The sequence below is a fragment of the Colias philodice genome, chromosome 9 (assembly GCF_061535455.1).
Source record: "Colias philodice isolate Cphi_HAF_F1 chromosome 9, ilColPhil1 Martin Lab GWU primary, whole genome shotgun sequence".
NCBI classification, from domain to species: Eukaryota; Metazoa; Arthropoda; class Insecta; order Lepidoptera; family Pieridae; genus Colias; species Colias philodice.
The window spans coordinates 2569097-2587515 of NC_143094.1; the positions used below are offsets into that span (position 1 = coordinate 2569097).

The 18419-nt window shown below is 35.2% G+C and overlaps 1 protein-coding gene across 6 annotated transcripts in view; it reads right to left on the bottom strand.

The window, feature by feature from the left end:
• Pax (paxillin) overlaps positions 1-18419 on the bottom strand; it is a 50695-nt gene that overhangs the window by 6703 nt on the left and 25573 nt on the right. For 2 of the 6 annotated variants that reach the window (XM_089698925.1, XM_089698924.1), the window contains exons 2-5: positions 13141-13396; positions 6679-6923; positions 4278-4497; positions 804-900 (exon numbers count right to left, since the gene is read on the bottom strand). In XM_089698925.1, the coding sequence (XP_089555051.1) occupies positions 804-900; positions 4278-4497; positions 6679-6923; positions 13141-13297 (719 nt within the window). In that variant the 5' untranslated portion in view covers positions 13298-13396. Of the gene's footprint in view, positions 1-803; positions 901-4277; positions 4498-6678; positions 6924-9859; positions 10087-13140; positions 13579-18419 lie in introns of those variants that run through there. The other 4 variants (XM_089698928.1, XM_089698927.1, XM_089698926.1 and 1 more) reach the window with 3 other exon arrangements.

Consider the following 18419-nt stretch of genomic DNA (forward strand, 5'->3'; position numbering starts at 1 on the left):
GAACAACGTTAGCCAGGACAGCAAGTAATCTAAATATTTATCGCGGGTTAATCCCACCAGAGTCAGAGTTAGAGGCCTAATAAAATAAAGATGCCTAAAAAAGACGTGTGGCACTCGGGGACTGCCGCGGTAAAGCTATTGCATGCCACACCTCCGCGCCCGCCGTAGTGGGAAGCGTGAGGTTTTTCGTTACTAAATTTCTGGATTCGGTCCCCGCGCTCAAGGCCCGCGATAGAAGCTATGCAATAGCTTAAAAAATCGTCTAAACGATACATATATCTCTCAACCATCATCTCATCACGTGACGTAGCGCGTATTTCCGTCCGTTCCACACGACCCGCGGTCCGGCGCCAACTCACAAGCCACGGCGGCTGATGTTGCCGTCCGCACTTTTGTGTTGTTTTATTATATTGTTACGTTTTATATTTGGAACGCTTTGTTGTGTGGTTTGTAAATGGTTTGTAGAGGTCGTAGTGTTTGATTGTTTGATAATTACTGTGTGTCAACTTTTAAAGGGCTAGTAATTTTTGGGAAATGGTGAATGTGTAATTGACAGTTACTATTTTTCATTTTGTTTAGGCAATGTTAGGTATACTGACGTATATAGTCATTTATTTTAGGATCTCCTTGCATTATCAATTTTTTTCAATTCAGGTGGTCTGGTAGAGATCGCTTCATAGTTATTAGTGGAAAACTACGAATTTGTCTGTTTATTTCGTGTGATATATTTCTTGAATACATTTACGCTTTAAAATATTACGAATGTGTACCTAAAGTTAACTAATATAAGAGACAATTCTTACCCATTATGCACTTCTGTGCTTAGTTGATCCAATAGCGAATCTACAGTGGGCCTCGCTGACGCTGGGCTGGTCGCGCCGTTTGTGCGGTTATAAGTATCTGTGAACAAACAAAAAAAGATTAATATAAAAGTATAAATAATATAAAATGAATCTGGTTTAGAAATAGAAATAGAAATAGAAATAGAAAGCGTTTTATTTGCCACCATGTAACTCTTAGTAATTAATACACAAAACAGAAAAAAAAAATATAGTAATGGAGGCAAAAAGGACTCCCCGTCAGCAAAGCAGCAACCATTATTTAAAATGTATTGCTGCACTGATTTTCAGAGGAGACCACGTGACTGTACAGACGTGACGGTTTAGTAATTGGCTATGATATTATAGTCAGAAAAAAATGCGGGAATATAAGAGGACCTCCATATAATATTGTTTTCGTGTTCAATTAGTAGATCCTATAAAAGATGACGTCTTTTGCCACTAAATAAGGCATATATGAAAATCTGAACTCATTACGAAAGATTGAAGTTTTGACGAAAGAACTGAGATTGTTTTAATGTCTGGTTTGTAAGATACCACTTTAGTATCTTTAAACTAATCATAAATTAGTTCTAATTCTTCTAACAATATAAGAATATTTAAAAAACTTGAATCCATTCCTTTAGAAGAACATGAGAATAGAAAAGTGAAACTTTTAACCACGATACACATAAACTAAAATGGATTGAGGTGAATTATACAACCATTTCATTGCCAAAAAATGTTCAAGTAATGTTTTGATGTTTCTATTATGTGAAGTAACAAGCCGTTTGTGTTGGGTCAAAATAAAACATCTGTGGTACGACAATATTTACTACAACGATGTCAGTATATTTACCCAGTTTACCTTAAAATTTTAACCGAGTTTTAGAATAGTGAGTTTTCTTTATGGCTATGCCAAAAATTTTCGATTTATATCAGAAGTAATAGAAGAAAAATTGAGATCAGGCAATATAATGATCGGTATTATTGATTTGATTTGATAAGTGTAGTGAAAAAGTGTTTGTTAGGAGTCTATTAATTAGAACTGGGTACGTATACAGTTTCATAACAATGCAAACATTGTAAACATTAAAATTCTTATCTTCCCTGATAACCTATATCATGTTCCACGTAATATGCAACTCTTGAAATTTTATAGGTTCTGCTTTTACAGAAAAAGCAGAACCTATAAAGTTTCAAGTCAGAAAAAGTTTTTCTGCACGCAGCATATTCCTATTTCATGTGCAATCTATAGGGAATCGTAAAAATAACTTGTTAAAATGCTTTAAATAGTTTACATTTTAGGAAAGAAGTTTGCAATCCTCAAAGAAAGGAGGATCCTAGATCAGTCTTCTCGACTGGTGTAGTTAATGAATAAAAAAATGAGTTATTGTATACCAAATTCATTCAATGAAATAATATCAGAGTTGACGGTTATGTAAAGGCTATGTGAATGCGAGTACTCATCCCTAAAATCAGTACAGTACTGCAGTATGTATGCCAGAAATTAATTTTCTTCAATTGCTTCAATTTCAAGAGTCATATTACAAATGCGAAGTTAGTAAACAGGAAAATTATAGTGACAAGCGCACAAACGAGCGCAGACAATCTCTCTTGTTGCAGCGAACTATAAATTTCGTACCTGTTCGATGTTAGCACGTGAGGGCATAAACAAAACTCAGCAGAGACAAATGGCTGAGCGTATTTCGTAAAGTTAATAACATTGATCTATTTCAGTTGCTGGAGGGGAAATGGCGGCCTTGCCAAGAACAACATTTGGCACTCTTGTACGTATGGATTATTATTATATTGGATAATTAAATTTTTATAGATCTTCGAAAAACATACGTGTTATTTTATTTTATCTGTGGTTATTAATTTTGTTGGGAAATCGCAGTCGGTAGATTTTTCGAGTGGTCGGTTTGGATGAACCTTTTAAAATTGTTTGCTTACACATCTTGAAACCTTTATACACCTTTTATGAGTTCAAGGCATACATTGATTGTTTAAAATTGAATCAATCTCTTCTTGATAGTTTGTAGAAAATTCTAGAGCCATTAATATGTATATTCAGTACATTAATATGTACGGATCAAAAATATCAAGTTACCCAAACTAAAACCTGATAAATCTGATTGTATTTTAAATTTTAGTGTTAAAGTATTCCAGAAAAATATAGAAGATATAATATATATTATATATCCATTATCCATAAGTGTAATTTGTATAAACATGAAAAGCATTTGCGCGGAAAAGAATCTTTATCTAATCTAGAATGCTTTAAAATCCTAAGATTCCAATATCCTAGACACAAGAAATCAACAACATCCATGCCATAGTATTTATAAGACTGCATAAAAATAGCAATGAAGTTTTTCTTAAAATTTAGAGTGATGATGTTATAGTTGCTGGGCGATCAATTTATGCACCAAATTCTCTACGCATTTCTTTATGGATGCGCACTGCGCATATTTCGAAAATGTTTTAAAGTTTTAAGCAGATAACTTAACCTTCTTGAAAGGGAAGATAAAGTTAAAAAAATAGACAGCTACTGACATTTACCACTTAAATATCCTTAATTTAGAACTAAATTAGTAGAACGAACATATGGAATAGACCTAAACGAATTTAGAGGTCAATCAAAGTCAAGCCAAATTTTACTCATGCCCCGTGTATATTGTAATTTTAAGGAGTAATTACCTGTCCTATCCGCATACGAGTTCTTCTCCACATAGTTCCCGTATCTTGCATTGCTCAGGTCGTCGAACAGTGTCCAGTTCGGACAGTTTCCCTCTGGTTATAAGTAAAAGAACAACAATCAGTTACCTGTCCTATCCGCATACGTATTCTTCTCCACATAGTTCCCGTATCTTGCATTGCTCAGGTCGTCGAACAGTGTCCAGTTCGGACAGTTTCCCTCTGGTTATAAGTAAAAGAACAACAATTAGTTACCTGTCCTATCCGCATACGTATTCTTCTCCACATAGTTCCCGTATCTTGCATTGCTCAGGTCGTCGAACAGTGTCCAGTTCGGACAGTTTCCCTCTGGTTATAAGTAAAAGAACAACAATTAGTTACCTGTCCTATCCGCATACGTATTCTTCTCCACATAGTTCCCGTATCTTGCATTGCTCAGGTCGTCGAACAGTGTCCAGTTCGGACAGTTTCCCTCTGGTTATAAGTAAAAGAACAACAATCAGTTACCTGTCCTATCCGCATACGTATTCTTCTCCACATAGTTCCCGTATCTTGCATTGCTCAGGTCGTCGAACAGTGTCCAGTTCGGACAGTTTCCCTCTGGTTATAAGTAAAAGAACAACAATCAGTTACCTGTCCTATCCGCATACGTATTCTTCTCCACATAGTTCCCGTATCTCGCATTGCTCAGGTCGTCGAACAGTGTCCAGTTCGGACAGCTTCCCTCTGGTTATAAGTAAAAGAACAACAATTAGTTACCTGTCCTATCCGCATACGTATTCTTCTCCACATAGTTCCCGTATCTCGCATTGCTCAGGTCGTCGAGCAGGGTGTCCAGTTCGGACAGGTTCCCTCTGGTTCTGCCATAGCCCGGTTGCCCCGTGTAGCTGGGCGTGTGCGACGCGTAGTTCGTCTGCGTGCTTGTGTACTTGAGGGGCGTGGATTTGTCGTGTAACGACGATGTGTTCTGGTACGTCGGCTGTGGAGGAAGTGGTGGTTTAATTATGGTGTTCTGCCTATCAATTATCTATAATATAAAAATGAATCGCAAAATGTGTTGGTAAGCGCATAACTCGAGAACAGCTGAACCGATTTCGATAATACTTTTTTTATTATATTCCTTGAAGTACGAGGATGGTTCTTATGGAGAGAAAACGTAAACATGTACCACGGGCGAAGCCGGGGCGGACCGCTAGTTTTTTTATAAATATGGTCATGTAAAAGCTAATAAAATGAGAGAGAAATTCATTTTAAATTGCTATCCTAAAAGACGGAGAGATGTGTAAAGGCATTTAATTAAACGGTAATGCAATAATTACTTGGGTTTCATAATTTAACTAACAATCTATTTGGATGGATTACTACTGATTATTTTTATTTTCATAGAGATTTTTCAATGCCGTATTGTTTTTTAAAGTAATAGGCATCTTACATAACATGTGGAATAGTGTTTAAAATTAAAAATAGTGTATTAACATAGTGGTTTTTTATTGACTATAAATTTGCCTGTGCAGTAATAGACACCGAAATAGACCGTCAGGCCACACAATAAAACTTTTACTTGTATAAATTTAAACGACATCTAGTTTTCATTGAGAACACTGTTGGATGATATCCAAGTAGTTTGTGGGATGATAGTGAATCAAATACTAGACGTTCATTGACTACGATACTAGATGGCGTTACTATGAATACGATCTTGGCATCTTGGGATGCCCTATTGAACACATTATCTTTATCTCAATTTAAACCTGAGTAACCTGGTGATTATGTGCTTTAAGGCGAACTTTATATCATAACTTGTTCTATGTTGTTCAAGCGCTTTTAAAATCTTTAAAGTTACTAATTAATAATTAATTTTGAGATTTGCAGCTGAAAATGTAGAAATTATGGACAGAACGTATCGTTACCGGTAAACCTTGCCTTCTTTCTAAAAGGCAATTGTGAAAAATATATTAAAATATTTAGAAAAATCATTTATTCAGGAACACCTAACGTTCCAATTAAAATATTGGACTGCGTTGTATACTTTTTATAGACCCAATTTCATTTGCAAACGAACACTAGTGTACATTCGCGTTACTTAATTCAATTTAAAACTGGCGCATGTAACATTGTCTTGAATCTTGAATAATTTCATTGTACGTGGGTCAGTAACATTATTCCAAGAACGCTTGAAGGAGACTGGTCCGGCCAATAAATTGTGCACAGGATGAAGAGGTTACGGTTTTAAATGTCAATTTATTCGCTTGTTTCGTTATGCAAATGTGTGTACTTGGAATAGCCGTGTGCGTTTGATAAGAAAGTGTAGTTGACAATGCTCTGTTTAATAAACAACTTTTATGATGCACACGAACTTTGATTGGATAAGTATTAAAATATCCTATTCTGTCAATGACTCAATTGCAATGATGTATAAGACGAAGTACAATCTTAAATTTTACTTAAGAAAAATACTATAGTTCAACAGTACAGAGTGGCTGGCCACTAAGCTGCTAAGTTTACCAGAGCTACTATATGTACAAAAATTATACGATCTGTCAAAAATTTCATACAGCTTGTTCATTATGCTGATACCAGACGTCATAGTCCACATCCTACCACGTAAACATACAAAGTTAACAATGTAACGTCGTCACTGTATTGACGTTATCATCACGTCGAGAAACTTAATCAGATGCGGAGTGCGTTATCGTTCGTTACCACAATAATTGTTATCAACGAAATATGTAAAGATAATATAATTAAAACTGAGCATCATGTTGCTTATTGTTAGCTACATTATTCGTAACATAGGCTTGACAAAACAGGATATTTTAATATCAGTATAGCGCCCGGCAAACTTCTTGGCAAAAAAAGCGTGGTGGGGGAAGTTTGCTCATCAAGTTTTAGTACATTTTTATATGCCCAAGCTTCCCCCACCATGCTACTTTTTGACCAAGAAGTTTGCCGGGCGCTATACCCAATGGGAAGATTTTCATAACGAGTAATAGCAAAACTATTTGAAAATAATTATTTTAAATTTGCTAATTTATACCATACCGAGAAAGAAAAATAAGTTGTACTTAAAAATCATGGTAAGCTCGTCAAAAGGATATTCAATTTTTATTGACAAAAACCTAAATTTTAAAAGATCAAATCTCCATAATATGTAGCTTACCGATGCCGGTTTAGCATAATCAGATCCAATGTTCCTTGAGCCATTGATGGAGCCGTATCCCGTAGACGTGGGGGAGCTCAAACTTCCACCAGGAGAGCTCAATCTACCAGGAGAACCGCCCCTGCCAATGGGCGACGCGGTTCGTCCCGGGGAATTCGTCCGGGCACTCGGTGACGTGGTCCGTCCGATGGGACTGCTAACTCGACCCGGGTTTATGGAATTCTGCAGGTCCGCTAACAGGGCATCTGGAAAGAGATAAAACAATGAGTATCATGCTTAAAGAACTATATGGTCTGTATAGCGCCCAGCAAACTTCTTGGACAAAAATTGGCGTAGTTGGGGAGCCTTAGTACCTATATTTTTATATGGGCAAGCTACCCACTGCACTATTAATAAAGTGGTCAAGTCACGTTCCAGCAACTATATTATGCTTTCAGAACAGCTATAGATGGGTTGGAAATATGACAACTATTCTATAACGATTGGTTAGTCATATTGTAAACACTTAGGCATCCAGCCTTTGTCAATAAAGAACAGTCGGTGTGACTGAGCCTAGCATATATTATTATAGCACTTCATATCTACTTTATATACCAATTTTAGCGAGTCTTAAGTGTTCTTATTCTTCCACTAGAATATCCATACTAATATTATAAATGCCAAAGTAACTCTGTCTGTCTGTCTGTTACTCAATCACGCCTAAACTACTGAACCAATTTGCATGAAATTTGGTATGGAGATATTTCGATACCCGAGAAAGGACATAGGCTACCTTTTATTGCGAAATATGTACCATGGGCGAAGCCGGGGCGGACCACTAGTTATATATATCTTTAGCAGTGATGGAAATACCAGTAATGGAAATAAAGCAAGCTGTATAACAGAGGCTTCATGGATCATACATTTAGATGCTAAATGCATGTCAAGGTAACATTCTGAAACAAATAAATTCTGAAGAGAAATGTGTGTTCAATGCCTTTGTTTCAATTATTATTCTCGTCGCAACATTAAATGCAATAGATAACAAAGAGGCATGGAGCAACAATCACAATAATTGCAAGTCAGCACGTGCCATGTTATGGTTTATACATATTTCCTTTCAAATGATAAGAAATTTACTTAGAATTGTGTTTATTAAATAGTAATTATTTATTGACTTCATTTAATACATGTCAATATGAAATATATATGTAACTCAGCTATTTTTGTCCGTAGATGTTTTTGAAAACAAACACTTTGTAATAACCCAATAACATTACTCCCCTGATATTTCACCCTTCCCTATCACCTTCACCTTTATTAGAAGCTACTTTTCTGTCAATGAGTTCGCATATCTATGTTTACGCTATACAATATACACAGACATACCCAAATTTACCTATATCTTGTTATAAACAAACGCAGATAACATATTATACCATGTTAATTACTATTGGAGTTGACCCGGCCGTGATGTCATCTCAGTTACACATTCCCTAATTGGCCACAATGAGCCTGCGACGCCTGTATCGCTATAAATTTTAGTTTACACTAGATGCCATTGTTGATTAAATCTTACAGTTATGACAATAAATATAGTGCCGGTATGCTATAAATAATAATCAATTAGTTCTCTTTGGAATGCGTTCTATCTATCTCACACATAAGGATTTCCAAGGAGATTTTCCCGAAAAGTCGAATGTTTGTTATAATTTATTGGAAGCTCAAAATTAAGTGAGGGAGATAGGTATTATAGAAATTGGAGCAGAGCGAAAATATTTTTGGTAAAATCATGGTAGCATAACGGAAAAAAATAGACCATAGTATAGGATTTTTTTTACGAAAAGAGTTAATAGTCCGGGATACATCGCCCATTTTTGCAAGTGATTACTATCAAGCTAATTTTTCGTGAGTAGCTTTATTTTGATGAGATGCCCAATAATTTCATGTACAAAACTCTCGATTGTGGTAGCTACCAGAGGATACAAGGATTAAATATTTTGATTTGATGGTTCTCAAATATTAATTACTAACTGAATGTTTTTTTTTGTTCAATCTCAAGATAATTATCTAAATTATTCGAAAAAATATTTGTCCTACAAAATCTATGGTTTGATCAAAGAGTCCCCCTTTCCAATGTGTATCGATAACGAAGTCATCATAAATGATTACTAACCAGCTGATTTTTTTATTTTCACTTATTTAATACTTATATAATTCAACAGCAATATTGTCCTACAAATTGCGTAATAAATATTTGAGAACCGTCAAATCAAAAATTTTTATCCTTGTTACCTCTGTAAGCTACCACAATCGAGAGTTTCGTACATGAAATTATTGGGCATCTCATCAAAATAAAGCTACTCACGAAAAATTAGCTTGATAGTAATCACTTGCAAAAATGGGCGATGTATCCCGGACTATAAATGATGTGGTTGGAAAAATTCTACGGGCAAAGATATTTTTAAAAAGCATCAAAAATATAATTTAATAAATTACTAAATGAGTCATGATAATCTACGAAATCAATGTGTCAGTGATCAACAATAGAAAAATATTTATTTATCAAATAACAAACATTTTATAATATTTATTTAGCAAAAAACACTTGGGTAATTCTTTGTAAAATAATTATTTTCTCAAATAGCAACCAAATATCCTAAGTACTATTTATGAAAAAATACCTTGTTTCTTCTTAGTCATTACTTAATAGGTTTGAAATTGTATTCCTAAAAATAGCAATTTGGTTAACTTATGAGTCATTTGAATCAATAAATTTTAACAAGGCTAGTACGGATCTTTTTCAAAGAAATAAAATCGCAAAATCGTCCATTGACATCGAATTTGAATAAACGCAACCCGAGTACATGTTTCTCGCCAACGTGTCCATGGTTCGCCAAAAGATCCCAGTCGGCCTTGACGTCATATTAAAAAACTTGTTTTTCGGGAGTTCAACGTTCCAAAAACACCATCGCACCCAAATGTTATTTTTACAACCGAAATTTTACAAGAAATTTGAGCAATAAACGTCTTATCGGACAGCGGTTTCAATGCTTACATTGATGCAACAAGTGGCTCTTAAAAGATGCTGTTAAACTTAAAACGATACAAGATTGTGTCACAAAAAGCACAGACGAACACAGTTATCCTTTGTCCGTAAATAGGTTAACAGAGAAAGGGCTATAATAAACAGAAAGGTTACCCAATCCTTCGCACGCCTCGAAAACTTCTGCATAATCCGTTTGCGGTTCTAAATTTGCATGTGTTTTTAATATTTTCCCGTACACATCGTCGTTCACTGAGTAATGCGCTCTTGACATTTTCACTTAGGAAAAAACGCGTAACGTTCACTTATTATCGTATAGCTGTTGTATGTAAACAAATGTATCGCGCGGGTCGTATAAACGGATATAACCTTTAACAAAAAACGCGAGTGACTCTCATATAGCCTAATGCGGTACTGATTCACCACCTTCATTCGAGCGCGGACCGCAAAAATCGCTTAGAACACATTGTTCACATAAATATATGGAATACCGCAACACCTCGAGCTTAAAGTCGCTTAAATTAATCCAACTATCTGTTAGACGGTAATGCGATTTTGTTGTCTGATTTACGGACTTTCTAAGTTCGGAGAAGATTTCGAAGGTATCTCTAACTAAAAGAATATAAGGACACTTACAGGAAAACCTTCTTATTTTAGTTTTTTTTTTCTTTTACGATGATGGCTGACAAGACGTTCGATTTTTAAATAAAAAAAAAGAAATTGAAAGCGGTTAAATCGCTCTATTACGCTAGTCCATGAATGGACGCGCTGACGCCGCTTTGATAATGAGGAGGCGTCATCGGATGACGCTTGCCTCGCGGAATTCGTCTTGTGCATATAGGCGCACTTTTTTTCTATTTACAATGCAAGTGATATTTTTAATACAATGCAAGATATAATTAACTGTTATTGAATTTTCTATAAATTATTGTTAGTATCGGTAGAAGCTATACATTGTTGGGACCGTGAATCTTAATTTGGCGCCAGATGTAGTTTTTATACACAATTCACATTTAGGCATAAATAAAATATACTATGTAAAGACCAAAACCTGAAAGTATGACAGGTTATCAGTAAAGGGTGCCAAAATGCAAAGATCGTCGAGTAGAAGAGGGGTCGTTTCGCTTGCTGATATTTTTTTAGGGAATTTCCTATACCTTAATGACACTTTGAAAGCAGTCATAAATTGGTCCTTCACTTCACAACAAGAGCATAGTGATAGCATAAGTAGAAGGTAGAAATTAAGCTTAGTTTCGTTGCTATTCAGAAAAAATGCCCCTGCTTGTATTTCACGAGCAGAATATCTCATCGTATAATTTGCGCTCTAATATGATGCTGATTTGATGTTCTCAAACAACTACAAAAAATATTCTAAGGGTGCTTTTTCAATTTTCATACGAAAGAACTATGCGGGGCTGATGATTATCAAAAATATGATGGAAAAAAAATAATACGAAAATACATCATAAATTTAGTTATAAATAATTAGATTTGTGAGAGCTTTTATTCCAAGGGTTTTTGGTCAGCGAAAATTCAGCTATTCGCGCCTTAGGTGAGGGGTGAGGGGGTCCGCGTTTAGTATGGACTATGGAATCAACGTCCACGAAACTAAAAATCGTAAGCGCCATTCACATTTTTATCAAAAAGTGAATGAAAATATTTAGTATTTTCTAAATCTAAAACAGTCACGAAATCGAGAAGGTAAATACGGTTGTAATGAGCATTTATACCTATGATATTTTAGAGGTAACTTCAGGATTTTTTTTATCGAACAAAATTTTTCCAATCGTGTTTTGGAAACACTAGTCATCCCATCACACATACGTTCTGTAGTTAATACATATTAGAAATTTCAGTGCGAAAAAACTTCGATATTTTCAATTATGTATAACTCATAGATAACCTTGATAACAGTCCATTTTGCCGTTTTCACCTAATAAGGGCCCTTAAATAATTTTATTAAAAGAACTTGGAATTATTATTTTTATTAATTTTAACGAGGAATCTAAAATAACTCAGCAAAATATTACAGCAACCGTTAATTAAATGTAGGTAGGTACTTTGTGTACAGACTGTACGGGTAGTGCAGTCGATATTGACTTGGGAGTGGAGGTGTACCTATACCATTACTGCAACCACAACCCATCCGGGATAATAACTAATACCACACCCTAAACATAAGTTTTTCATAACTGTTAAGCTATTGCATAGCTTCTATCGCGGGCCTTGAGCGCGGGGACCGAATCCAGAAATTTAGTAACGAAAAACCTCACGCTCTCCACTCCGACGGGCGCGGAGGTGTGGCTTGAAGGCATAGCATGCAATAGCTTTACCCCGGCAGTCCCAGAGTGGCACACGTCTTTTTTTTATACAACTTATTTATTTTTGTAAACAATATTCGACCTCAACATTTTTTCAATACAATAACAATTTCTTATGGAGATCTTTATTGGAAAAACATTCAAAAAATTTAGTTGATAAACACATTCAGCGTCGTCAGGGAAGGGCGAGGGCTTCTACCCTAACATTACTATGATAAATGCTTACTATTCTTGCAAATATAATGAATGCGAAAATGTGTTTGTTTGTTTGTATTTCTTGCACTACGGAAGCTACATAATAAATGGAGTATTTCTTACAGTAGTAAAGCCCAGGGGGAAAAGTTAGTAAATGCGAAAGTAAGTTTGTTTATTCGTTTGTGTCTTTTTGTATCTAAAGATAGGCTAGAGAGATAGGTATAGGCTAATTTTTACCGCGGTAAAACATATTATACCCACGAGAAATTCCTCTATGAGCGAAAAACAAAACAAGTAAGTACATAAATACATTGTAAATTGTAAATATTCCTAAATTATATCGCGGTAGCAAAACATTCAAGCGTGCATACGGAACCGCAAGGTTATCTGCAAATTGACACTGCCTTCATCAAGAAATGTTTAAATATAAATTGTAATGCTTCTAATTTTAGACAATGATCGCGCCTTTAATTTTATCTATTATTTGCTTTGTGCCATGTAGCATACAACAATACGAGGTTCATTATGAAATAATAACGTTTTTGCAAGGCGTGATCATGAATGAGCACATTCGTAAGTTAATTTAAAAGCATAGTATCAAGTGAGATGAGATGACTACAATAGATTGTTATCTTATATCCTCGGCAAGTCAACTTATAACGTATTTATGTATTGTTGTTGTCACTTGAATATAGAAATTGTATTTAATCATACTGCAGCTAAATCTGGTAAAATACATTAAGATGTTCATAAAATCTTAAGTAATCGAGAAAGTGATTAAGAAACCGAACTCATAAGTTGGTATTGAGCGAAGTTTGTTTACAGCGACTCCCGAAACGCTCCAACAACGAATCTGATATAGCACAAGGTCGTTCAATAAAAGCATGTGAATCATTCGCACGTCACTCCCGTTCTACTCACCTAGATATGAGCTGAAGTCGTTGAAGTACTTCCTCCATTCGTTCGGGCTCAGCTCTGGGGGGTAGGAGGGTCCCCTTTCGGCACTGTACTTCCGCTCGAGCACGGGGGAGAACGAGACCGACTTGGGGGAAGCGGAACGCGTACGCACAGAAGCCATCCCTCACAGGTGGACTATATAAGACGCGACGAGGTGAATACGTCGACAGTCGTATATCGACTGCGGCTGAGGATTGACTGGTTATTTCGGTCTGCGACTCTATGGGTTATCGGCGAGCGATGCCGGATGATAGTGCGGTCACACTGCTGAGCTGGCGACGATACGTATGCTATTCCCGTCAGGTTGTTGCTTTTCGACGCTCTATTTCATAACACTGTCAACTCACATCATCAACCTGTCCACGTTGATTTCATCAATGGAAATCAGGTCAAAACTAATTGCGAAATTGTATGCATTACCGGATTTCATTGATTTTTGATTCACCTACGATTTAAAAAGTACTTATTCGTGATTAAACTTACAAATTACAATATAGACCTAATCTCAACCTAGCTAGACTTCTCTCATTCCGAAAACAAAAGCATCGTTAATTAATACCCTGTACAAGCAAATAGTACAGACAAGCCGGACAATAGAGTGCTAATTAAAACGATTTCCTGTTTACACGTGAATACCTGCGTACACAACGTTACATAAGCTATGGAATACATAATAGCGTTGGCTCTACGTCGTCTGTGGGCGGGCGTCGCCCTACGACCAAACATCACATGGTCTTGGCACACGTAATTAACCTGTTTCTAGTGAAGCGAGTATATATTTTAGTTACGTTTTATTTTAACATACAACACGTGTCTCATTATGTTGCTAATTTCCTATTGTTGGACCTAACAATAGTTACGTTTTAATGAGTTTTACAAGGGCGGATTTGCTTTTCGTGGGTTTTAAGGTTCTTATAAGTTATTATTCAAAGAATAATCTTTAAAGTTTTTCAAAATGTTGGACAAGATCACTCAATAAACAGAAACTAAAGATGGAAAATGGCGATATGTATAATCTTTATAACAAAATTATCCAACATTTTCTTAAGAAAATGCCTTAGCAACAACCATACTGTTTTATGCTTACACATCTCTACGCCGTTCTACCTGTCTTTCTATAGAAGAACCCTAATATTAATATCAATATCGCCATTTAAAAAGGCAATATGTATTAAAATTAAATCAGCTTTTTATGGCAGACATTATGTCGTAGGTGCCCTAGAGTGGGAGGAATAAATCAAGGCCACTCATGTACAAGCGATTATGTGTATTGTATAATATTGACCGTGAGGAAGTTATGTAAAAGTTAATAGTAAAATATTTAAAATATTATAATATGAAATTAAAAAGGTTGCTACGGCTTATTTGTATACAATATAATATGAGCTAGTATAAATTATCTGTAGCACAGTTTAAAGTTATCACAGCTACGCAAGTTCTTCTGATACTTTCTTTGAGTAAGTAATTTGCACATTAAAGTGATGAATGTGTTAAATCTGAATGTCTACATAAAAAAAGAAATTAATAAAAATCATGAAAGTTCATGGTAGGAACCAAACTTGTAAATGAGGTCAGTAATTTCTGCTTAGCTACAGAAATAGTTTATCATCTGATAGACAACTGCTTCAGTTTCTTTATAAAAAAGAACTAAGTATCTATGTAGGTAGGTATATCGATAAACTGGAGTCTAGACTATTTACTAAATTACAATAAATTAGTTTATCGGTTGAGCTTAAACTGATTACACTCCATTTTGTCGTCAGGGGTAAGTCGGAGGTTTAAAATCTTTAGCTCATAACCTCGATAATATGACAAAAATAAACATCAATTAGATGGTAAGAAGTTACAGTTATATTATACATTACATAGTAATAGAGTACATGCATGAGGACCTTCGACCACATAACCAGAAATAAAATCCAGACTACCCAGAGAAGAATGGAAAGAAGCTGCCTAGGCATCAAACTTAAAGACAGAATAAAGAACATCGACATTCGGAAAAAAACAAAAGTATGTGATGCCTTGGGTTCTTCACTGAAGGGAAAATGGAAGTGGGCGGGTCACTTGGCTCGTTACAAAGATGACAGATGGACCCTAAGGTCTGCAGTGAAGTGGTCGGGGCCAAGAGGCACCAGAACAAGAGGTCGACCAAGGGCCAGATGGGCTGATGAAATAGTAGCAGTTGCTGGCAGAAATTGGCTGAACTCAACCCAAGACAGGGACAAGTGGCATTCTTTGGGGGAGGCTTTTACCCGTACGGGGTCCATAACTTAGTAATCTAATCTAATTTTTGTTTTTATTTTCTCTTATAGTGTACTTAAACTGAAACCAAAGGCTGTAATCAACTAACTAAACTGTAACTGTATCTTATGGATCAATAAAGCTTATTTATTTATTTATTTAGAGTACATGCATATGTTATTACTGTCACAGAAAGACATGTATAACATAAGAAACAAATAATTGTACAAATATTACATTAACTGTACAAGAATATAATTGCACGCGTTATTAAGGCCAAACAAAGATAATTCTTACGTATATCACATGGAAAATAATTACATATAATATGTACTTATAATATAGCTGTTTGTTTTGCTATCTCACTCGTGTCACAAGTACAATTATGTGTGCAAGTGTGCACTTACATTGGTCTCCTAACCGCATTCCCACTGATTCTAATACTCTCTTTAATGTATCTACTATTTGTATTATTTTCTAATGCTTATAAATAATAACTATAAGTATATATCTTATATATAAAATTCTCGTGTCACAATGTTAGTCTGCATACTCCTCCGAAACGGGTGGACCGATTCTCATGAAATTTTCTGTGCATATCGGGTAAGTCTGAGAATCGGCCAACATCTATTGCACGCCTCATAAGCGAAGCGTTGAGGTGGGTACTACTGTCACTTCGCGCAAAACATCTGATTTTTCAAACTTAAAATGTCTTTATGTATCATACATTGCACTTGTAAGATAATACATACACACACATATTAAGAAAAAACACTATTTTTAACGTTCATGATATTTTTGATGTCATTTTTGTTATTTAAACTAGTTAAAAAACAGTTTAAAAAAGTTCTGTCTTGGACGTCCGTGTGTCTGTATGTGCGGATCCTTTTTCTTGTTAACACGATAGCGACCGAAATACTTTACTAATCGAGTCTTTTTTTTTTCTCTTACGCTTGAGTATGCTCAGGAATAGAACCCTTTCATTTTTCAGGGTCTGATTCGATGTGGTTTAATTGTTATTAAATAAACAAAAATAATAATTAATAAATATTTATTTAAAAAAAATTATGAGGCGTGCACTTTTGGATTTTCCAAATTATTTTTCATATGTACCACGGGCGAAGCCGGGGCGGACCGCTAGTCTTATATATAAAATTCTCGTGTCACAATGTTAGTCTGCATACTCCTCCGAAACGGGTGGACCGATTCTCATGAAATTTTCTGTGCATATCGGGTAAGTCTGAGAATCGGCCAACATCTATTTTTCATATGTACCACTGGCGAAGCCGGGGCGGACCGCTAGTGATATTATATTACTATTGTAGTTCTCGTGAGAACAAAGGGCATAACATACTAGCATACCTACTGCAAATCGAATACTATCCTGATACTTGTAAATTATTACTATAAGTATATGCTATTGAATTTCTCGTGAAAACAAAGGGTATATATAGCATACTGCAAATCGAATACTATCCAAAACCGTGTGCCAATTTTAATTATTGGTGAACAGACTTGACATGCATCTTCTTTAGTCTTATGCAGAGTAAGATTATAGTTTAATTTTAATATTATGATTATTATAAATGCAAGATATTATGAGCCAGACATATAAGAACGCATTTTTACTTTCCTCAACATAAATCACTACGTAATTTTTAGTCACTTTAGGAAGCTAGTTGTAATTTGTAAACTATTTTAGCAAGTTGAGCTGTTTAAAAATATTATCGCAACATTAAACAGCCATGAATTAGGTATGTACATATACATATGAATAAAACATGAATCTGTCAATGTATATAGATAATCGGTACATGTTAAAATTTCGCACCATAGCGAGAAGGCCGTTGCAGACATACCGGTAGTATTCAATATGTATGAGTAATATAGTCAATGAACATGACAAATTGTGTACAATTTTAGTTAAACATTAGTACATACTATAATGTAAACAAATGTACATGTGACGACATATCGTAGAAAAGGCTCAGTATATTATATGCAATATTATATTGAACTAGCCGCCCAGTCTGATCAACAAAACATAGCCTTTTTTTTTTTAATTAGCAATAGGCAGAGGTTTGGCCACAATCCCACCTGATGGGAAGCGGCGATGTGGCCTACTTGGTTGCACGTCTGCCTAGAAGGAGCCTATTCACCCTAGCTTTGAAGAGGTCCAAGTTGTATTGTCTATATTTCGTCCTCAATAATAATAATTAGTGCAAAGATCATTTAAAATCGGTCGAGTAGGTACTTTTGGAGCCTATTCAATACAAACTAACCAAAAAAACTACCAACAAATATTTGATCCTCTCTATAATATTAGTGTAGACTGTTGAGTGTAGATTTAGGTATTGTAACGTTGTTATTAACTTGTTATTGAGAGACTAGATAGAAACAATATACGATTGAATGTTACATTGATATTGTATTACTGTTAAACTATGGTTTTGTGACTATGTAATGTACCGTCAAATGTGGCTACTTGACCTTTACTTGGCAACTTGACCACACCTTCCGTTTAACAACAAAATATCAAATTTTGTAGAATTGAAAGCAAATTGACCTAACGTATCGATGTTGCTAGGTTTTTAAAATATTAATTGGCAACATATTGCACGCCTCATAAGCGAAGCGTTGAGGTGGGTACTACTGTCACTTCGCGCAAAACATCTGATTTTTCAAACTTAAAATGTCTTTATGTATCATACATTGCACTTGTAAGATAATACATACACACACATATTAAGAAAAAACACTATTTTTAACGTTCATGATATTTTTGATGTCATTTTTGTTATTTAAACTAGTTAAAAAACAGTTTAAAAAAGTTCTGTCTTGGACGTCCGTGTGTCTGTATGTGCGGATCCTTTTTCTTGTTAACACGATAGCGACCGAAATACTTTACTAATCGAGTCTTTTTTTTTCTCTTACGCTTGAGTATGCTCAGGAATAGAACCCTTTCATTTTTCAGGGTCTGATTCGATGTGGTTTAATTGTTA